Source organism: Dicentrarchus labrax, unplaced genomic scaffold, assembly GCF_905237075.1.
Source record: "Dicentrarchus labrax unplaced genomic scaffold, dlabrax2021, whole genome shotgun sequence".
Classification (NCBI taxonomy): Eukaryota; Metazoa; Chordata; class Actinopteri; family Moronidae; genus Dicentrarchus; species Dicentrarchus labrax.
The window spans coordinates 3298238-3317914 of record NW_026136722.1 but is presented as its reverse complement, the minus strand read 5'-3'; the positions used below and the strand labels follow the sequence as shown (position 1 = coordinate 3317914).

The window sequence follows — 19677 nt, the reverse complement described above, 5'->3', positions numbered from 1 at the left end:
TCCTGTCTAGAAATGACACCAAATACCAGACATTTAGTTGCTGTGAGAAAAATGTTACTATAACCCAAAAGAATAAAAGCCAAGACTTTGAAAATAAAGCCCAGACTGTAAAAAAAAAAAAAAAAGATGAAACTTTCCTCTAATGTTGTCAATTCAGACAGGAATAACAGACCAGTCTTCTTCAGTTCAGTGGTGCAGATGGTGCAACTTCCCACAGAGACAGACAGTACACACAGCAATGCACTGCTCTGCTCGAGTGATGTTATATAAACAGCTCTGCTGCAGATACATCTGATCAGTATTTCCTCAACATTCGTAAAGCACTGTGAGAAATCACGAGAGCAAAAAACACAAAAGCCCTATGAGGTATAAAGACAATAACTTATAGCTCAATTAGCCTTAAACAGCTTAAAACGTGTATGGATGCTAGTGCTGGGCGGTATGACCAAATATGTGTATCCCAGCATTTTTTAAGATTCTAGCAGCTTCACAGTATTTTACTGTCGTTGTTGTTGCATGACAGAGGCTTTATATAGGTTTATAGTGGGTTATTCTACTGCCAGGAGTCCATACTATATAAAAACATTGTAATGTCATCTTGTATATACTGATAGCTTTTATTTCTATAGGGTTTTCTTGGCCCCACCAATAATAATAAACAATATATGAAGGCATCAAAATGTAAACAATATGCAGGCTGCAAAAATAGTAAAAACAGAACTCAAAAATAAAAAAAGATGTGCCAACAACATTGCTTCCTTTTCCAGAGAAAAGATTTTTGAATAGTTGTACAGACACTATAAGCTGACATATTCAAATAGATAGTTCTCAAATGTTCTATTGCCCAAGAAACAAATGAGTAACAGAACTTGTTTTAGCTACGCAACAGTAAGGCCGCGTATGAAAAGTGTATATCATACGGGTAAAAACGAATCAGTAAGAACCACAAACACACACCCACAGTGAAAAGCGAGAGTGTACACCTGCGCTGAAGAGCTGATGTACAGATAAACAGAGCAGCACTTCAAAGAGGTAAACTGACAAAACCGGAAGAAAAACTGTTTCTGCACTCTACCCGCCGCTGCTCAGAGGTTTTCTTTGACAGTTTGTATCCTTCAAGACATAGTTGGCTTGGTTTTAGGACACAGTCAGCTGTGACTGCTGGAACAAATGACCTTAAAAAAAACATCATCACAATACATTTTTATAATTTGTTTGCTCGGTTACCTGCGTGATCTCAACGACAATAAAAAGGATACACTTTAATAGCTCCTGACTTTGTCCCGATGGCCATAAGTTGCAGCTTGGGGTCAAAGGCCAAAGCACTGGGCTGATGAGGGAACCCATGCTCCACAGTCTGAGAGAAGGGTAGACAGAACGAAGGAGTGGGAAAGACAAACAGACGAGAGATTAACAGACGACACCAGAAAGAAGACAAAGAAAATGCTCAGATGTTGTTGTTTTTTTGACACCTCTTCTGTAAACGCCCTGCTGTTTGTCTGTGAGGGCGTCTGTACAGTCAGTGAGGCGTCTAAAAGGGAGGACTCCCTTAATAAAGTGAGAGGAAAGTTCTTAAAAAGCACTGATGGCAGCAGAATTGCTTTATTAAAACGCTCTGCAGACTTTGTTAAATGGGATTAACATCAATTCACAGCTTTTCCTTCTGCCCGTGTGGGGAGACCAGACAGCTGGAAAAGCATTTAGATCTACAGAGGGGGAAAAAAGAACAGAAACTCTGTAGGTACCTTAGCCCACTTTAAAGAGGCTGAGGGAGTCTTTAAAGTTTTGTGGCCGAACACCCCTGACCGGGCTCTGTGATCTAGAAATTTGGAAATTTGTTATTTAGCTTGGGAGTCAGATATGAGGTAAAACATTAACTCTTTAAAGTACCGGTCTGATCACACACACACATCAAAGTAACACTCCTGCTGAGAGACCACCTCTGTGATAGTTGTGGCAGCTGGTGCCAAACCTTTAAAAAAAAAAAAAAGTGTGTGCGTGTTGTCACAGTGCAACAAACAGTTCATGGACTTTAGACGTGCTTCCCTCACAACCTACACACTCTACTACTGCCAACGGTACTTTGTGGCCACTGACATTATTTATTTATTCGTATGTAGGGCTGCAACAAGAAGTCAAAAAGTCAATGAAAAGAAAATTGATATTTCTAAATATAAAACTATTTTCATAATAAATTACTGACTAATTAGTGACTACTGTCAGTTTGGTCTTTGGGAAATTTACAATTTTTCTTTGACAGTTTATTGACCTGATAATGAAAGTAATCGTAAGCTTCCTGCCTGTGAGTCTGCATCCATTCGGAGCCCATCTTACTGTATTTTGTTGCCACCTACAAACCCCTTCTGCTGCTGCTCCCTCTCATCACTTCTCTCGACAGCATGACATCCTCACAGGAAGCAACTTCTCATTAAGCGAAAAACATAAACATCTAGTCCGCACAATAAAATCATCACAATCTTGGCTTAATCTGGAATCTTTCTGGAACTTCCCACACACATTTCTGTCATTTGCAAATTGCAAAACACAACTGAAAGGAAATGTCTTCCCTTCATGTCAACATGTATATTATAATGAGACTCACAGAACTGGGGTTACTTGAGTAACCTCGAGGCTTTAAATGGACCTCATTGGGACCAATAAACAGGACAAGTATGAAGATAAAAAACCATTAAAGTCTTATCTGTCAGTAGCAGAGTAAACATGCTGGTTTGTGTGTTATTTTATACTCTTCTCCCAGAACAACTTATTCATTAAAGAAATACTAACATTACTAGCTGCAGTGAATAAGATAGTGATGCATCAGTCAAATCCATGTACATATTTACTTTAACACACACACACACACACACACACAATTAGCTAATACATGCGATGTATCCACATTTACACCCCACTATTTCCACTGCATTTCTAAAATAATCTCATTGAGTGCAATTCGTTTTGTCATGTCGTCCAGTGTGTCTTTCAACATCAGAAAGTTTGGACAAACATCCCCGCTCTGCGGGACACTCTGCTCTACTTTTTGAGTGATGATGACACAGCGTGCAGACAGACAGACAGCGGGCCTCACCTAGCCTGAGTTCAAGGCCACAGCAGAGCTCAACCAGTCTATGTAAGCGTACTGTGCAGGTCCAGTTGGCCAAGCCGCAGCTCCAACCAGTTCAGCAACAGCAGCGGTCAAGCTGACAACACGCAGCTCATTGAAAGCTGATCTGCTGAATAGATCTGAGCCCGGTGGGGAAGATAATGTTAACTCGGGCTGCAGGAAGCTGGGGTTGTACAGGATCTGCTTTATATCCATGTGGATGAGGTGCCAGAGTTGAGTAGCATGAAATCTGACACTCATGGTTTCACCCACAGACCCTCCAACACTGAAACAAGAATAAGACACCATAAAAGCAGCAGCAAGAAAGAAAGAAAAATAAATACCTCTGCAGGGTTGTGGTGAAAGGGGGGGGCACAAGAGTTAAAGAGTCACCACACTGACAGCCATCTTGATCAATATCTGAATGAGATATTGGTCACACTACTCACATGAAGCATCAAAGTGCCTGCAACTCAAACTAATCCTGTTAATGTGAAGCCACGGTAATCCCTATCGCTGACATAATCTTGCTGTTGGTGGTTAATTACGGCAATGTTTGGGGTCTGCAAAGGGAGAAGTTTCCCCCCGGTTTCTCGCGGCTTGTTCACTTTGAAAGGCGGGCCTCGTTTGGGGCGAGAGCCAGTTTAACCCCGCCGTGGAAACAACTGAACCCCCGCAAACACAACAACAACAACAACAACAACAACAAAAAGACGTCCGTCCCTCCATCAGCAGCAGATTATCAGCTAATCTCAGTCTCTATCTGGAAACAGAAAGCAGCGACCGAGAGAGGGGCGGTCGGGGACTAACGCTGCACAGTGCTGGACTTAATATCTGGTCCCGTTTTGAGATAGATAGTTTTTGGGGGGAGCAGCATGAGAGGAAGAGGAGGAGGCAACCATCTCTTCCCTACCGTCTCCTCTGTCCCGTTACTTTACCTTGTTGAAGGCGAAAAGCTCCTGTTTTATCTTCTCCCTCTGCGGGTCGGTGCCCTGCCGACGAAACCTAAACTTCATCATCTTGAAGCCGGGCAGGAGGGAGACAGGACCGGCCGGCGGGGGGGGGGGGGTAAATGGGACGGAGAGGAAAACACTTGAGGTAACAACCCGGGGGTTTCTCGGCGGTGCGGCGTAGTCGGACGATGCTAAGCTAGCTAAACCGACTAGCCCATGCAGGCTGAAAGCGGGGCTGCGACGCTGCTGCTGCTGCTGCGGGCTGCGGCTCTCCTCCCTCCTCTCCCTCCTGGCGCTGTTTAGGTCGTGGTGGGTTTGACCACAGCAACCCTCCTCCTCCTCCTCATCATCCTCCTCATCATCATCCTCCTCCTTCTGCTGCTGCTGCTGCTCCCTCTTCCCGGTTCACACGGACCCCGTTGTTGTTAACCAATGAGGGCGAAGAAATCTGCGAGCAATTTACTCGGAAACGCCCACAGAGCTAAAGCGCTCTGGATGGAGGGGGGTGCTCGGTTTGTAGCACGGGACGCACCGGGTGGAAGTTCCACATGCATCCGCTCAATACGAGGCGATAAACGGTGAATCCGGTGGAGGAAATTAAACAAACAGACAGTAGATGGCTAGTGAGAGTTAATAAAGGCAAAGCAAGGGAACTTGTTCACCTTTTATTGAAATATTTGTTAATATTAATAAACTACTTTCTGGTATAATCAAACTGATTCTTAATATTATAAAATTATTATATTTACAACTTATTTTTGCATTAGGGAGAATTCTTACCTTCCATAAATAATTGTATTTATTTGTATTATATATATATTTATAATATTGTATTTTATGAACAACCACTGATGTCGGTCTATCTTAAAACCCCTGCAGAATTCACCCAGTTTATATTTGTTTTAACTATTTATCTATTTTTGTCTTGTATTTTATCTGCTGTAGTTAATTAGTATTTTAATATATTTCATATATTATCTTAAGAATTAAACTTGTTGTGGATGCCCACGTTGTTCATTAAAAAATAACCAATTTCACACACCAGAATCAATTATGCTACAAACTTTAATTTACAACATTATTCACATGCATTAGTTATGTACAACAGCTACATATAAAACATATATACATAGTATAAATAATCATTTTAATTAGTGCAAAGTATTAATTGATGTGGCTGATAACTGATAAAATGTGCTTCCCCAAAATATGTTTCCCCTGTTGTATCTTTCCCTTTATTTCATGACAGGAAAGAAAATAAGAAAATTAATTGAATTGCTGATTTGAATTCTTTGAGGTTCTTGTGGCTGCCTTCTCTTGTTTTCATTTTAAATTGTAATGCAACTTTGTTAAAAAATAAAAACAATCTTATGGGTTCACAAATATTTTAAAGGCTGCTCCTGCATATATAGGCCAAAGCCTAAAGGGAAAAAAGTCTTATGTCAAACCACAAGCATCTGTTAAAGGGAAGATAAGGTTATACTTAAGTTTGTGAGTTATTCTCTTCAGTTTCGCACATTTCAGTTTCTATGTACAAAGCCAACTACAGCAGGGGTTCCTACCCTTGTTCAGTGATAAACCACAATTTTAAATCAAGGCTAATCAAAACAATTCTTCTGAAGTGGGGTTGTTAAAGTAAATGGAAGAGGTCTTATCCATTATAGTCTCAGCCCTAAAAAGCAGCCATGGCAGACACAATAAACAGTTTTGGCTAAAAAAAAAATGAGTTCAGTCTGAAAGGACATTTATCCATATCTGACTCTCAGTTTCTACTCATAGACACATATATGCATTAAACTCAGTGGCATGTGTGCGTGTGTGTGTGTGTGTGTAAGTGTAAGTGTGTGCAAGGAACAGGTCTGTACTGACATAATGGATGCATGTGTCATGATAAGTGAACTATATATGCCTTTCCCTGATTTATGTTCATGGTGTGGAAATAATCCCTGACTATATTTGGGGTTTGGACTGTTGGTTGGACAAAACTAGCCATTTGAACGTGACAACTTTAGCTGTGGGAAATTGTTTTCAATGTCTCTTCTCTGACATTTCATGATTAATAATCAGGAAGATCATTGTTGGTTGCAACCCTAACTGAATACCCCTGGCTTAGCAAACTATGTCATCCACATTACAACCATACATTCCTCGCATTACAGAAACATTACCTTTACATATGAAAATATTGTATTTTTTAAATTAGAGGTAGATACAGTACATTTATGAGGCATAAAGTGTGATTTGTCTGTGCTATAGCAGGGTGATTTCACTTGGAGGCAAAGTGAGTCTCTTTTCTCTGACTGACAACATGTTCTCCATGTGCATGGCAATGACTCGGCACAGCTCCAGGCCCTGGAAAACACACACACACACACACACACACAAACACACACACACACACACACACGGACATACAGGAACAGCATGACATTTAAGGTGAGTAAAATGCACAGTGGAAATTACATACATACATACATATATGTACACATTATCTGTTTCTCTCTCTCTCTCTCTCTCTCTCTCTCTCTCTCTCTCTCTCTCTCTCTCTCTCTCTCTCTCTCACACACACACACACACACACACATACACACACACCTGCTCTAGCTGTAGCTGTGTGATGCGCTGGTTGAGCAGGTCTCCTATCATGATCTCCACATATGGGTAACTGGAGCCTGAAGTTGGTCTCTGGGTGCGAGTTGACTGGACCTCCTTCAGAGGGAAACGCACCATGGCCTCCTAATCATACACAATCACACAAAAATCAATGAATACACACACAAACAGGCATCACAAGAAACATACACTTACAAACACTCTCTTACAGACATATTTACACAGATATCAAAATACACAAAAAATACAAGATTTAATATTGAGGGAAATGTTATATTTATTTAAGTAATAAAATGGAGGCAAACTCTATAACCAGCAGATGGAGCCACATGCTTTGTTCTGAAATAATTAAATTTTTGCATTAGTTAGCTTTTAATGTAAATATATCAAGGCAATGTTTAAAGAGTGCAACTACTGCTTCAAATGCATACTGTTACACACTTTCAGCTGCACAGTGTGCATGTGTGATGTGACATACATGAGTATCTTTGTTAAGAAAGTGCAGTCCATTCAGATTTACAGCCAGGATGCAGGGGGCATGGATGGACGCCGAGCTGCAGCTCTGAATGTAGAAAAAGGAGGAGCCAAACATGGGGAAGGCACTGACCAGACCTGGGCAAAAAACACACGAAGGGTCACTTTTAATAAGCCAGCACACTCATTGTTCTGAGGAAGATGTTTTTTACTGAAATATTTTTACTGAGCAACATTTCAATACTTCTATGGCTTCTATGGAGGCTATTGTTAAAGGTCCAGTGTGTAACATTTAGGAGGATCTATTGTCAGAAACTGATATATAATATAATAATCACCTGAAAATAATAGTCACTATGTTTTGTATCGTTAGAATAAGTTGTTGTTATCTACAGACACCTTGGGTCATCTTCCATGGAGGCCACCATGTTTCTACAGAAGCTCTGAATGAACAAACCAAACACTGGCTCTAGATACGGCTGTTCGCGGCCACCCTTTCTCGCGCTTGGAAAGGGAAGGCCAATCGAGTGCAAATGCACTGATAGATGCCACTAAATCCTACACAGTGGACCTTTAAGTCACTCTCAGAAATACACACACTCATAAAGAGGTGTCTTACCAAGGAACTGTGCGCGGGCCTGGTATGGGTTTAAAGGCTGGACTTGTTGCATGTGTTGAGTTGTCATATTCAGCCACGGCTGTGAACCCTGTTTGCTGTAGAAAGGTGGGGGGACACACTCCTGCACCTCCCGGCTAAAAACACACACAAAGTGTTAGTTAGGGAGCAAGTATTCATGGTACTGTGTCGAACGTCCAGCAAATGGCCTGTTTCATGTGTGTGTATATTTACAGGGTGGGCAGGTAGATGGTGTCCTTGGCACGGTGCTGTAGGGCAGCCAGTCTGGCAATCTGCTGCATATGCTGTTCACTGGGTTTACCCTGAGGAACCACACTCAGCAAGGCCTTCAGGTAGTCTGGCAACACCTTGAGCAGAGACACAGAGTACAGTTTAGTCTGTTTTTATTTTAATTTATGTTTCTGCTCTTTTTGTGACAGAAAATGTTTAAATCTTGACACATCTTCCTTGTCAGACTGTGCTAGTTGCCACCTTGAAGTGAAGTCTGCTGCTGTTACAAAACTAGCAAAGCAACAAATGATATCAGCCATTGGTGGAAGAAGAGATATGTTACCAAAGTAAAAGTAGTATTACAGCAATGTTAAAATACTCCATTACAAGTAAAAGTCCTGCATGAGAAATCCTACTAAATGTACACAAGTATTAGCAGCAAAATGTACTTGAAGTATTAAAGTAAAAGTACTTATTTCTGCTATATTAAATACAGTATGTGCCACTATTCAATTGTTAATATTGATGCATCAATGTGTACTGTAGCGTAGTTACTGTTGTACTTGTATTTAAGTTTTAGTTTTATTTTATTGTATTTTGCAGTACTTGAGTAAATGTACTTTTGACGTCAGCTGACGGTCAAGCAAACCACACAGGAAAAATGCATGTTTCAACAGAGGAAACATTTTCCCTGCAGAAACCCATAAAGTGAAAAGAGACGGACGTGGATCTGGTCTCCCCATGGTTTATGAGTAGAACATATGACTGCAATTCTGCAATAGAGACTATAGACTTAATATCTACTGTATCTTCATGTGACAGTGTGAATCATAAAACCAGTCACACAGGAAGAAGTAGAAACAGGACATCATCCGTCCTTTGGTTCACACAGCAGATCTCTACCTGATTATAGTGCATGGTGACATAGAGTTCGTTGTCAAGTTTGAGCGCCAGACTCCATATGACTCTTCTGAACCACAGACTGTAGTTGGTGTCAACCGGCTCTGCCTCTGTAGCGATGTCCAGTATGTACTCGCGTTTGTTCAGGGGACGCACATTCTGACCTACACAGACACACACTTCAGTTATTATCTGTTTATCTGTAGTGTATTGTTGTATGTCAAGAGGCCTTGCATTGTAATTCTAGTTTCTATAACAAGCTACATCCTTCTAACCTCTGTGGGTGACCAAAAAGACTGCATATTCATCCAAAGCCTCTGCCCTGTGTAGTCCCATCTCATAGCAGAGCTCCTCGATGACATCCAAAGCAACCTGAAATAAAGAAATCCTTATCATGTTGACCCCAAAATGCAGCATCTGTTTTTCGCTATGTCTAAAAGCTACAGTCATTCCCACTCTTGCTACTTCCTGATTGGTCTAATAAAGCTACCCACTAGCACGATGCTTTCCTTTCAGAATTGATACAATCATTTCATTGAATGTGTGTGTGTGTGTGTGTGTGTGTGTGTGTGTGTGTGTGTGTGTGTGCACTCACAGAGCAAGTCTTGATTTTTAAGTGCCTTTCGATCCCACCTGGCAGCAGGAACAGCTGTCTCTTGGAGCTCCGCCCAGCCTGCATACAAACAACCAATCAGAGGGAGACGTCACAGCAGGGGTTGCTGTTACTGAGAGCAGGAAACCAGCTGCCAAACACTTTAATATGACAAATGCCATACGTGGAAAAGTATCAATCCTACTATAGTATTAGTAATCCTAAAATGTAACTCATTCCAAACATTTGTGCTTAATTTATAATGGCTTTATAATAATCTGTAATAAAATTAGCTTTTACACAAACATGTAGTGATACATTTTATTTTTATATAAAATATGCTGATGTATCATTACAATACAATTTAGTGGATATATTGATAACATCATTTTGTATTTTCCTTTACACTGAACAAAGTATTCCATCCTACTGTACAGCAATCATTACATTATTAGTTCCTCAAATCATTTGCCTCGTGGTTTCCTTTTTGGTTTGGTGCACATTTTAACACTTTAAACAGGTTAAGCCAGGTTAAATCAAGCCACATAAGAAGACTGAATGAACAAATAAGTGACTAACCAGCATAGCTTTGAGCTCCATGCTGTTGGGATACTGTATGCGTCCGCCATACTGAAAAGTCCTCCTCAGATTCTGCTCACATGCCTTGGCAATACCTGTCAGTTAAGAGCAGCAGCCCCTCAACACTTAGATCAATGGTACCTAAGAATAGCATCAGGCTGGCAGTGATGGATTAATGAGTGTGAAGTGTTAGTCTGTGGATACCTTGGTACTGCATCCCGGGGGTGGCACAGGCGTCCTGCAGAAACTTCAACAGAAACGGCTTCATAACATCAGAGCAACGATGGAACGCCGTCAGGATGTACAACAGCCTCCATCCTCTCTGACAACTGTCCCTACACACAGATATACACACAAAGCTACGAATTAAAGCCTCTCCATGGCCACACTAGCACTGATTAAGTCCTCAGTCAGCATGTGAACTAAAATGTCTTACGGTTTGGAGCTGGTGTTGGCAGTAACTTGCTTCATCACCTGGCAGTAGGCTTCATCCTTTATCAGACCATGCTCGCTGCTTAACTACATTTATGAGCACATTTGAATAAGGCTTGTAAAAATACACACAAATACAGTTTGTTTCAGGCCTATTGTTATTTTATGTGCTTATAAAATATGTGAAAGTTTGTGTGTGTACCTTCAGTATAGTAGTGACCAGGTCCTGCTCAGTCAGACCTTTCATCGGGAAGTCTCCCATGAACTTCATTATAGCTGGACAGAAACAACCAGTCAACATGGAAAACCATGCAAATAAATGATCTCCTAAAACTGATCTGTAGACGTGTATTTCTTTCTACAAAACTATCAATTTCAAAATAATAACATCTGTGACCACGGACTGCTTCTCTACCTTCCTCTTCTACCTCCTATCTGTATCCATCCCTCCTCTCTCACCTAAGAAGATATCAGCAGCCACTCTGTTCATCCCACTGTCGGAGAAGTCGATCAGAGACTCCTGGATTGGAGACTGGAGAGACAGGAACATTACAAGGAAGAAATATAACACACACAATATTGTTAGAAAACAAAAGACATGACATTTTTTTATCTTGACCCCACTTCTTTTACCTTAGAGAATTTTACCATGTCGACAGGGTCCCTGCCCTCCTTCCCCTTTTTGGCTTTCTGATCACTGTGGGCAAAACACAGCCAGCAGGCATTTGTCTCAAAGTAAATATGAGCTGAGGACATTTTAATACATATTCACATTATTTTGGCAGTATGTTGTGTGTCTGACCTTTTGTTCCTCTGTGCCTCTCTAAAGTACTTCTTGGCAAACTCAGCCATGTGGTACTGGCCGCTGTGCAGAGGCAGATCGTCCAGCTCGACGCTCACACTGTCTCCATACATCTCATTTACTACCTGATACACACACACAGCGGTAAAAAGTTAAGCAGCAGTGCCACTTAAAGGAACACCAAAGATGTAATTATCTACAGAATATTTCCATTTCTGCAAACCAAAATATTCCAGCATATACTGTATAAACAGCAGCTGATGCCATAATATAGGGGTATTGTTCATGCTGAAATCTGAAATGTATGCTTGCTCGGAGCCTGGTGTTTTATTTCCTGATGCACTGTGGAAGCTGAAAATAAGCATCACGTATCTTTTTTGGACAGTAGATTATAAATATTCTGCTGTAACGTGATAAAATAACTTCTGCACCTCTGTGGAGAGGTCAAGCTCATGGGCAGCTATAGCTGAACCCATCGCCACGGCGATAGCAGCAGATGCAGCCACTCGTCCCTGTCTGTCTCGAGGCTCCACGCGCTCAGCAGGGAGAACCAGGAAGTCCGGGGCAGCCACAGGACGGACGTAGTCACTGGGAAACACTCCTGATTTTCCATACACAGCCCCAAACCGCCAGCCTGTATACACACAGCAGAAGATATGTACACTGAGAGGTTCATATGCAACAGAAAAAACACACCAAATGTTACAAACAAACCCAAAACTGTCACATGCAAACACAGAAAAAGTCCAAAGTGATGTCTTCAAATGTTTGTTGTGTCCAACCAGCAGGACAAAATCCAGAATAATGTTTTTGAGTTTTTATTTTTCAGCTTTTAAGACAAAGAACCAAATCTTCTATTCTCCTTAAAAAGGTCAGGGACACAGAAGTTAAGGCTCTACTGAAAAGAACAAACCAAAGGCCACCAGTAAAAACACACACACACAAACACAACAGAACCCACCAAACTCAGGAGTGTCTCTCTTTAGCTCCTCCAGAAGCATGACCTTCTTCCTCACTATGCAGCCATAATGTTTGCCTGAAAACACACACACACAGTGTGACAGACATGGTATAAAGCACAGAGAAGCGGAGACATACTGTACAAGGTTTACAGAGGCAGAAAGTGGGTCTACAAAGATATCACTGTGCAAGCATGAGTTCCTGAGTGTGCGTCTCACCGGCCTCCAGCCCGTCCATGTGTTGCAGTCTGATGATGTCTCCTTTGTGGAAGCTGAGCAGACTCCTGTCCTCAGTAATGTAATTCCTTACCGCCACCACATACTCTGAGTCCTGACAGAGACATGACTTGTTAGACACTGAACATGTTGCAAAATAACCAGTGGTCCAAAGACATATCATCACATTCCTTTCTGTCTGCATGATTCATAGTTTACATTCATGTGTTTGCTGCTGTTACTTTGTGTGAGTAACAGTGTAACGCATTACTGAAATCTGTCTGTAATGCCTCACTGTCCCTAAATTCAGTAACCGCATTACAATAACTAATCATTACTAATCAAACAATTATGTCTTTACTTGCATAAATACATAAATTCTTTAATTATCTGCATAATGAGCAGATAGAAAAAGCAACAATCGCCTGAATGACTTCTTTTTTTTCTTCTTTTGATGAGAAGGATACAGTTTGCTTGAACTCTGATACAGAAGACATTGAATATTTGAAGTCTGGGCAGTCTTACCGACCACTGCTCTAGTGATAAACATGTCAAATAAGCTGGACTAATCTAAAAAAAGTAAATCTGTCTCTTGTGATTGCCCAAATTTCATTAAAACCTTCCACCAAATATTCTGAATTCAACAAGGTTGCCACGGCACACAGCTGTTTAGCTGATGTCAAAGACTGGATCTCACACAGCTTCCTAAATTCAAGTTAAAATCAAGCAGTTGTCCAGTAATACATAATAATAGATCACCCTGTTAATATGTATTACTGGACTACTGTTCAGTCACGCTAATGCTTTTGTTTATATTTCTATCATAGCATCATGTTTAACCCCTTTTGCTTTGTATGCTTTTATTTAGCTGTTTTATCTGCCACATGGATCTCATTATCGCACTTGACTTCCCCTTATACTCTGAGGTTGTAACAAAATGCATGCTTATTATGAAAGTGCTGTATAAATAAAACTATTATAATTATTGGTGTCAAAATATAACCAATGCATGGTGGCAAATAACAAAATTTTGAGTTATTAAGCTTTGTTGTTTGACCAGCAGATGTCTTCTCATATTAACCATGAACACACATCAGACTGGTAACACCAAAAGCCTTGTATGTATTGTCACACAGATGCCCTCTGACCTTCTTAATCTCTGTGAGGAAGTAGTCAATCATGTGTTTGACCTGCGGGGCCTTGGCTGAGAACAGGATCAGTTTCTCGTTGGTCAGGTTGAACTCCAGCATGTTCTTAGACGGAATCGACACAAACAGGATGTCCGAGTAGCTGCAAAGGAAGTGAGATGCAAAAACCAGGATGTCAACATAAAGTAACACATAAAAAGAAAAAGGGGTCTCAGGTCAAATCAATCAGGCACTCTCACTTCATTATCCTTTTCTTGGTGTTTTAAGACTTTAAAGAGAGACAACTATCAATAGCTAATTTCACCAGTTCTATTTTTTCTCCTTTTTAATGGATGTACCAATAAAAATGTATGAAGGCTTAAAAAAGGAGAAATATTGATGACTTATGGCTGACATCACACAAACTATGTCTGAGGCTCACCTGTAAGGCCGCAGGACTCTGAAGTAGTCCGGGGCAGCAGAGCTGCTCCTCACCATCTTCAGGAGCTTGATGCCTTTATGAGACACAGACAGCACCTGCACTCCTGTCCCCACACTGCCCTGGAACACACACACACACACACACACACACACACACACACACACACACACACACACACACACACACACATAAACACATGAAACTGAGCGCAGGCACACGAGTAAGAGCCCATCAAACCAACTGATGGAAGAAGGCTGCTTTAGGTTTATTTTGAACTTCAGTTCAACTCACATATGAGAAAGAGACAAGAACTCACAGACGCTGGGAAGAGGCGGGAGAAGTAAATGTCCCAAGAATCTCTCGCCATGGCGACCACTTTCTTCTTCACGTTCTCATCATGCGTTCCTGAAACCTGGTCCACCTTGTTTTCAGCTGACAACCAAAACAGAGAAGAAGTGATCAGATCCCAATTGCTGAAAATCTTTCACATTCTGTAAACGTAGAATAGTATTCTGTGGTCTATGAGCCATTATACCACAGAGTGAAGTCATTTAGGGATATGTGTTTTTTCATACCAAACAAAGCTTTCATCTTCTGTCTCTCCTCCTGAGTGATGCGGATGCAGGCCTCAGAGAAGGTATCCTGCATAACCTGCAGAACACATGCACCTTCAGAAAAAAGCATTTCACTAAAGCGGAAATCATTTTTCAGATCACCTGCTGATCACTGGTTGATTATGATTTTTTTACTACGTGGTCCTGCGACTTACCAGCACCTGACTGTTGCTGGCAGTGCATGAAGAGTTTTGTTTATGAGTTACATACCTAATATTATATTCAATTTCTTCCAATATATCCTCTTAAATGTAATACACTGGACTTTTTTTACAAAATAAATGAAAAAACAAGAGAATGTAAATAAATAAATGAATAAATCAACCTGTCTGAAGATCAGATCCAGAATCAGTGGATTGTTGAAGGTCTCTCTAGGATAGAACACCTAAAAACAACAAAGATCAACAATGTAAATATTTATTTATTTAAAAAGTATAAAACATGAGGATGTAAAAGTATTGTTATGTTGTAATATATGTGTTTTTCAGTATGTGTTTCAGCAATCTGTTCTACCATTAAATTTTTAAGGGCGATATGGATCATCTTTGTCCATGTGTTTTTGTGCTCATTAAACACACCTCTTTCCTCATGAAGAGTTTCCAGGGGACGTTGGAGTAGGTATAATATTCATCACTGGTCCTGCTGTGGAGTTGAGTCTGAATGATCTCCTCTTCTACTGGCAACTCTCTAACGACTAGAAAAACACACACACACACACACACACACACACACACACACACACACACACACACACACACACACACACACACACACACACAGAGTTAGTTTCCATACACTCTCACATGCAAGTGTGAAATGAGTAAAGAACTTTTTGCTGTTTATTATTAGGATTTATGTCAGATTAGTATGTGAAAAGTTCACCTGGAGGAGGGGCAGGGCTTATGCTGGAGCTGGTTGGCCCTGCAGGGCGAGACTTGATGGTCTTGGAAACCTTAAGTCCTCTCTCTTCTTGATGTTGGGAGGGTTGAGGTTTCTTTACACTCTAAGACATTTAAAAAAACAATTATTTTAGTTTAACCCTTACCATAACCCTTGTATGTTTATGTGTGTGTGTGTGTGTGTGTGTGTGTGTGTGTGTGTGTGTGTGTGTGTGTGTGTGTGGTGCAAGTGCAGAGTTGGGGTACCGGTGGTGGTGGGTTTGCCATCTGATCTTTAAGGATCTCCATAGCTTCATCATGCGGGTCTGGCTTCTTTGCAAACACCTTTCCATCACCTTTCCTGCACACACACACACACACACACACACAGGTTAAGATGCAACTAAGCAGACAGACAAAATACTATCATCAGTTCTTAAGTACTAGGTTAGGAAGTCATGAACGTGTTACTTTTGTGCGGCAGGTCCAGTAGAAGTTGTTGTGCCAGCAGGCTGGTGCTGTTTGATAATGTCTTTGATGTCATGGCTGGGGTCCATACGCTCTGTGTTACTTGCACTGGATCGGACCACGTCCTCAGGAGGGGGTCCACGTGTCGGACCTGGAATGTCATTGTCTGTTAGATCAAGTGCAGATGTTTGACAATTTCATTTAACGGCTGTTGGATTCAATTTCTATTCTTTCTGCACGCCTCATAAAATCACATACCACCCACAAATTAATTCACTCAGTTTAAATAACGTTTCAGAAATTACAAAAAAGTTCAGACATGGGATGTTGTGGATCATGGTTGGCGTCTTAATCTCTAAACCACAGGGGAACCCCTAAAAAGTCATATTTATGGACTTCTTGTACTCCCAATTCCCAATTTCGTGATGCAGTGGGCCTTCCATCCTCAATGTCATAATGCATCAGTATTTTTCTTTCCGGTTTGAGAACTTGAGTAACTTTAATATCCAGGAACCAGCTGGAATAGCATCCTGCAGCTTCACTGTAATCATGGAATTCAAACCACACAACAAATCTGCAGATTTTACCCTGAAAGTGTGAAACATACTCATTTTTCGCTGAACAGCAGCAGGCTTGTACGGCGACTCTTCACTCTCTTTGGTCTGCAGAAAAACAGGGAGTAATACAGCTGAGTTTGTGTTTACTTCAACTATTTCTGATTTGTATACGTGCTGGCAGGTGTATCCATATTCATGTTCATGCAGCCCCAGAGTACAGTGTATGTGTGTGTTTACTCACAGAGCTGGGCGTGTGAGAGTGTTGTGGCAAGGGTGTATGCTGCTGTGAGGGTGGTGACTGGGGGGCGGGGGCAACAGGGGGGAAGGAAGACAACATCTGCTGCTGGATTGCAATGGCCTGCATAGTCATCTGCTGGGCCTGCAACACAAACACACACAGTATATATTACTTTTATTTCTTATATCACCCATTCACATGAGGTGGCCCGCGGCATCTGTAGATAAATACAGCTCATTCTTAGGTAAGAAAAACATAATGATTATGATATTTGGGTTATTATACACTGATGAAAACATGATTATGAAAGTTATATTATCTTTCTGCCAAGAGATCCTCCTAAATGTTACACGCTGGACCTTTAAGCTAACTGGCTGTAGCTTAATTTACCTTATATGAGAGTGTCATCAATCTGCTCATCCAACTCTCAGCATGAGAGCTGAGAGTTGTACTTCCCAAAATGTTGAGCTATTCCTTGAATACTTGACACACTTGAAGTATAAATTACACCAACAGTAATATCAGATTTGTTCAGAAGAAGGATATTTGACAAACCAGAATGATAGCTTGCTGGTTGATGATGGCCTGTTGCTGTTGAGTGAGTACTGCCTGCTCCGATCCTAGAAATAGACATAGACACCATGTAAATCACTGCAAAGGAGCGAGCAGACTCATCCACTTCAAACAAACCACACAGAGGAACTTTGCAACCTCACACCAAACGGCATGATATAAAAAAAAGTTTAAAAACAATTTAATTTGTTGTAACTCCACCAAGCCCACACGCTTCAGGCCAAACATGCGGGACAACCTAATGCACACCCGATTATTATACCTGGCACACCTGCCATCACAGGCAAGCCTGGAACAACAGAAGTGGTAGGGAGTGAGGGAACCCCCGGCAAACCAGGGACACCAGTGACATGGGAAGCTACATTGGCATCAGCTGCGGGGGCCACAGCAGGTGCACGAGTGGGTGACGGAGTGGGTGCCACACGTGTGGCAGGAGCAGTGGTAGAAAAAGTCTGGTGGTAAGGTTGTGGGGGACGGTTGTATTGGTGGTAATGTTGCTGCTGTTGTTGTTGAGGTTGCTGCTGCTGTTGTTGTTGTTGTTGTTGGTGTTGTTCGTGGTGATGGTGGTGGGAGGGGATTGGCATAGCAGGGATGGGTGGCATCATTCCTCCTGCTACTGGAAGCACTGGCACAGCTTGAGAAGCGATAGGCAATGAACAGGGTAAGAGTTAGGAACAGTGCTGCTTCCAGGACTCAGTCTCTGTTAAATGGATGTATTTTCTTCCTGGGCAGGCATGATAGAACAAGCTAATCAGCACTTCACAGTAAGAGTAAAAGAGTTAAAGTGAGTGAAGATGCAGATTGCAGTGTGTAAGAGAAACTACGGTGGCTGCAAAACCAGCACAAAACGCGAAAGGTCCTATCTCGAGTCAGATGGCTTGTCCATTCTGGGCTACTGCAGAAAGATGGCGGTTTAACATGGCCGACTCCATGGAAAAGGACCTGCTCCCTCTGTAGATAAAAACGGCTCATTCTAAGGTAACAAAAACACCCTGATTCTTATTTCCAGGTGATTAGACACTAATGAAAACAGACATATGAATATAATATTCCCGCCATATTTCACCATATTTCTGCCAACAGAGCCTCCAACATGTAACACACTGGAACTTTAAATATCATATTTGAAAGTTTAGATCCAAAACAACATGTTTTACATACGTAGGTGTGCAAAGTGTTGGTAAACTATCCATCAAACTGTATAGAAGATGCAAAGTGGGTAAACGGGGGAAACAGCGAGCTTGGCACAGTCCAGCAGTAACAAAATCTGCCTACCAACACCTCTAAAACTCACTTATTAAGAAACTAAGAGGCAGTTGAATTCCTTCATCCCTTTTTCTTCAATGGGGATAGATGCCTTAGATTAGTAATTAGGAGTTCAACGTACTGTCTGCATACTGTCTGTATGATGGACGAGATAAAACTTAATGGTCAGAAGATTGAAAATATTCACTGCATATTCTCCAAAAAAGAGGGTGAAAGAGGGGAGAAAGCTTGGCTAGTAGAAAAAAAGCTAATACACATTTACAGATGCTTAGAATATTATACATTTGTGAGCGATAGTGAGATGTTAAGTTTACCTACTGTACGACTGTAGAGCACTGACAAAACAGCCGACAGAAAGAATGACAGTAAATGATAATGTGAGTGTGTCTGAAGGAAAGAGATAGTATAAGAATAATATGTGTAGCAAGAGAGAGAAGGAGAGCGACAGGTGCCTATAGAGGGTAAAGGAGTCATGTGTGGTTACAGTGAATGGCTGTCTATGCATTATCTATGAGGTCAGACTGCCCATTGTGGCCTCTAAGCGACAGATTAAGGTTGGTGAACTGTACACCTGAACTTTTACACTTCAGTCCTGTTCAGTGTTGCTGAGACACTTCAGCATTCACCCTTAAACAGAATGGAAATAATAACAATAATACATACAGTATATTACTAATGATCTTTTGTTGTTGATTTTTTCACCTGCCTTTTTGTTTGTAACTGTGTTTAACACCTTCAATATTCTGCATTTTTATTCCTGCATTTGTCTATTTGTCTGTTGGTTGTTTACTTTTGTATTGCTTTTTTTTTTTTTTTTTTTTACCTTTGACCAGATATCAATAGTTACCCAGGAAATTAAGGTTAAAAACAGAGTAACCCAAAACACTTTTTCCAGCATTCAGGGGAAGCTCTAAAGTGCAGAAAGAGGGCAAAACTCTTTACCAACCTGAGACTAATGACGAGGATTTAGAACCAACTTAGAACAAGCTGAATTATTGATGTCAGTGGGGTGATAAAAAGAGTAAGAGAAAGGCTTGAGTG

The 19677-nt window shown here is 41.2% G+C and overlaps 2 protein-coding genes across 4 annotated transcripts in view; both read right to left on the bottom strand.

Moving 5' to 3' along the window:
* The window catches only part of llgl1 (LLGL scribble cell polarity complex component 1), a 36244-nt gene extending 31826 nt beyond the window's left edge, over positions 1 to 4418 (bottom strand). Inside the window, exons 1-2 of one of the 3 annotated variants that reach the window (XM_051387125.1) lie at positions 4045 to 4418; positions 1260 to 1357 (exon numbers count right to left, since the gene is read on the bottom strand). In XM_051387125.1, the coding sequence (XP_051243085.1) occupies positions 1260 to 1357; positions 4045 to 4125 (179 nt within the window). In that variant the 5' untranslated portion in view covers positions 4126 to 4418. Of the gene's footprint in view, positions 1 to 1259; positions 1358 to 3091; positions 3908 to 4044 lie in introns of those variants that run through there. The other 2 variants (XM_051387123.1, XM_051387124.1) reach the window with 2 other exon arrangements.
* A 688-nt stretch (positions 4419 to 5106) lies between these two features.
* Positions 5107 to 19677, bottom strand: part of myo15aa (myosin XVAa) — a 41205-nt gene continuing 26634 nt past the window's right edge. The window contains exons 35-65 of the mRNA XM_051387109.1: positions 17633 to 18004; positions 17353 to 17417; positions 16801 to 16938; positions 16610 to 16664; positions 16006 to 16153; positions 15802 to 15895; positions 15539 to 15659; positions 15235 to 15350; positions 14982 to 15041; positions 14618 to 14693; positions 14359 to 14474; positions 14043 to 14161; positions 13622 to 13763; positions 12477 to 12588; positions 12260 to 12334; positions 11730 to 11932; positions 11299 to 11423; positions 11130 to 11193; positions 10956 to 11028; positions 10699 to 10772; positions 10501 to 10583; positions 10269 to 10399; positions 10065 to 10159; positions 9489 to 9566; positions 9169 to 9265; positions 8897 to 9057; positions 7997 to 8130; positions 7766 to 7899; positions 7151 to 7284; positions 6655 to 6795; positions 5107 to 6411 (exon numbers count right to left, since the gene is read on the bottom strand). Of these exons, the coding sequence (XP_051243069.1) occupies positions 6310 to 6411; positions 6655 to 6795; positions 7151 to 7284; positions 7766 to 7899; positions 7997 to 8130; positions 8897 to 9057; positions 9169 to 9265; positions 9489 to 9566; positions 10065 to 10159; positions 10269 to 10399; positions 10501 to 10583; positions 10699 to 10772; positions 10956 to 11028; positions 11130 to 11193; positions 11299 to 11423; positions 11730 to 11932; positions 12260 to 12334; positions 12477 to 12588; positions 13622 to 13763; positions 14043 to 14161; positions 14359 to 14474; positions 14618 to 14693; positions 14982 to 15041; positions 15235 to 15350; positions 15539 to 15659; positions 15802 to 15895; positions 16006 to 16153; positions 16610 to 16664; positions 16801 to 16938; positions 17353 to 17417; positions 17633 to 18004 (3638 nt within the window). The 3' untranslated portion in view covers positions 5107 to 6309. The remainder of the gene's footprint in view (positions 6412 to 6654; positions 6796 to 7150; positions 7285 to 7765; positions 7900 to 7996; positions 8131 to 8896; positions 9058 to 9168; positions 9266 to 9488; positions 9567 to 10064; positions 10160 to 10268; positions 10400 to 10500; positions 10584 to 10698; positions 10773 to 10955; positions 11029 to 11129; positions 11194 to 11298; positions 11424 to 11729; positions 11933 to 12259; positions 12335 to 12476; positions 12589 to 13621; positions 13764 to 14042; positions 14162 to 14358; positions 14475 to 14617; positions 14694 to 14981; positions 15042 to 15234; positions 15351 to 15538; positions 15660 to 15801; positions 15896 to 16005; positions 16154 to 16609; positions 16665 to 16800; positions 16939 to 17352; positions 17418 to 17632; positions 18005 to 19677) is intronic.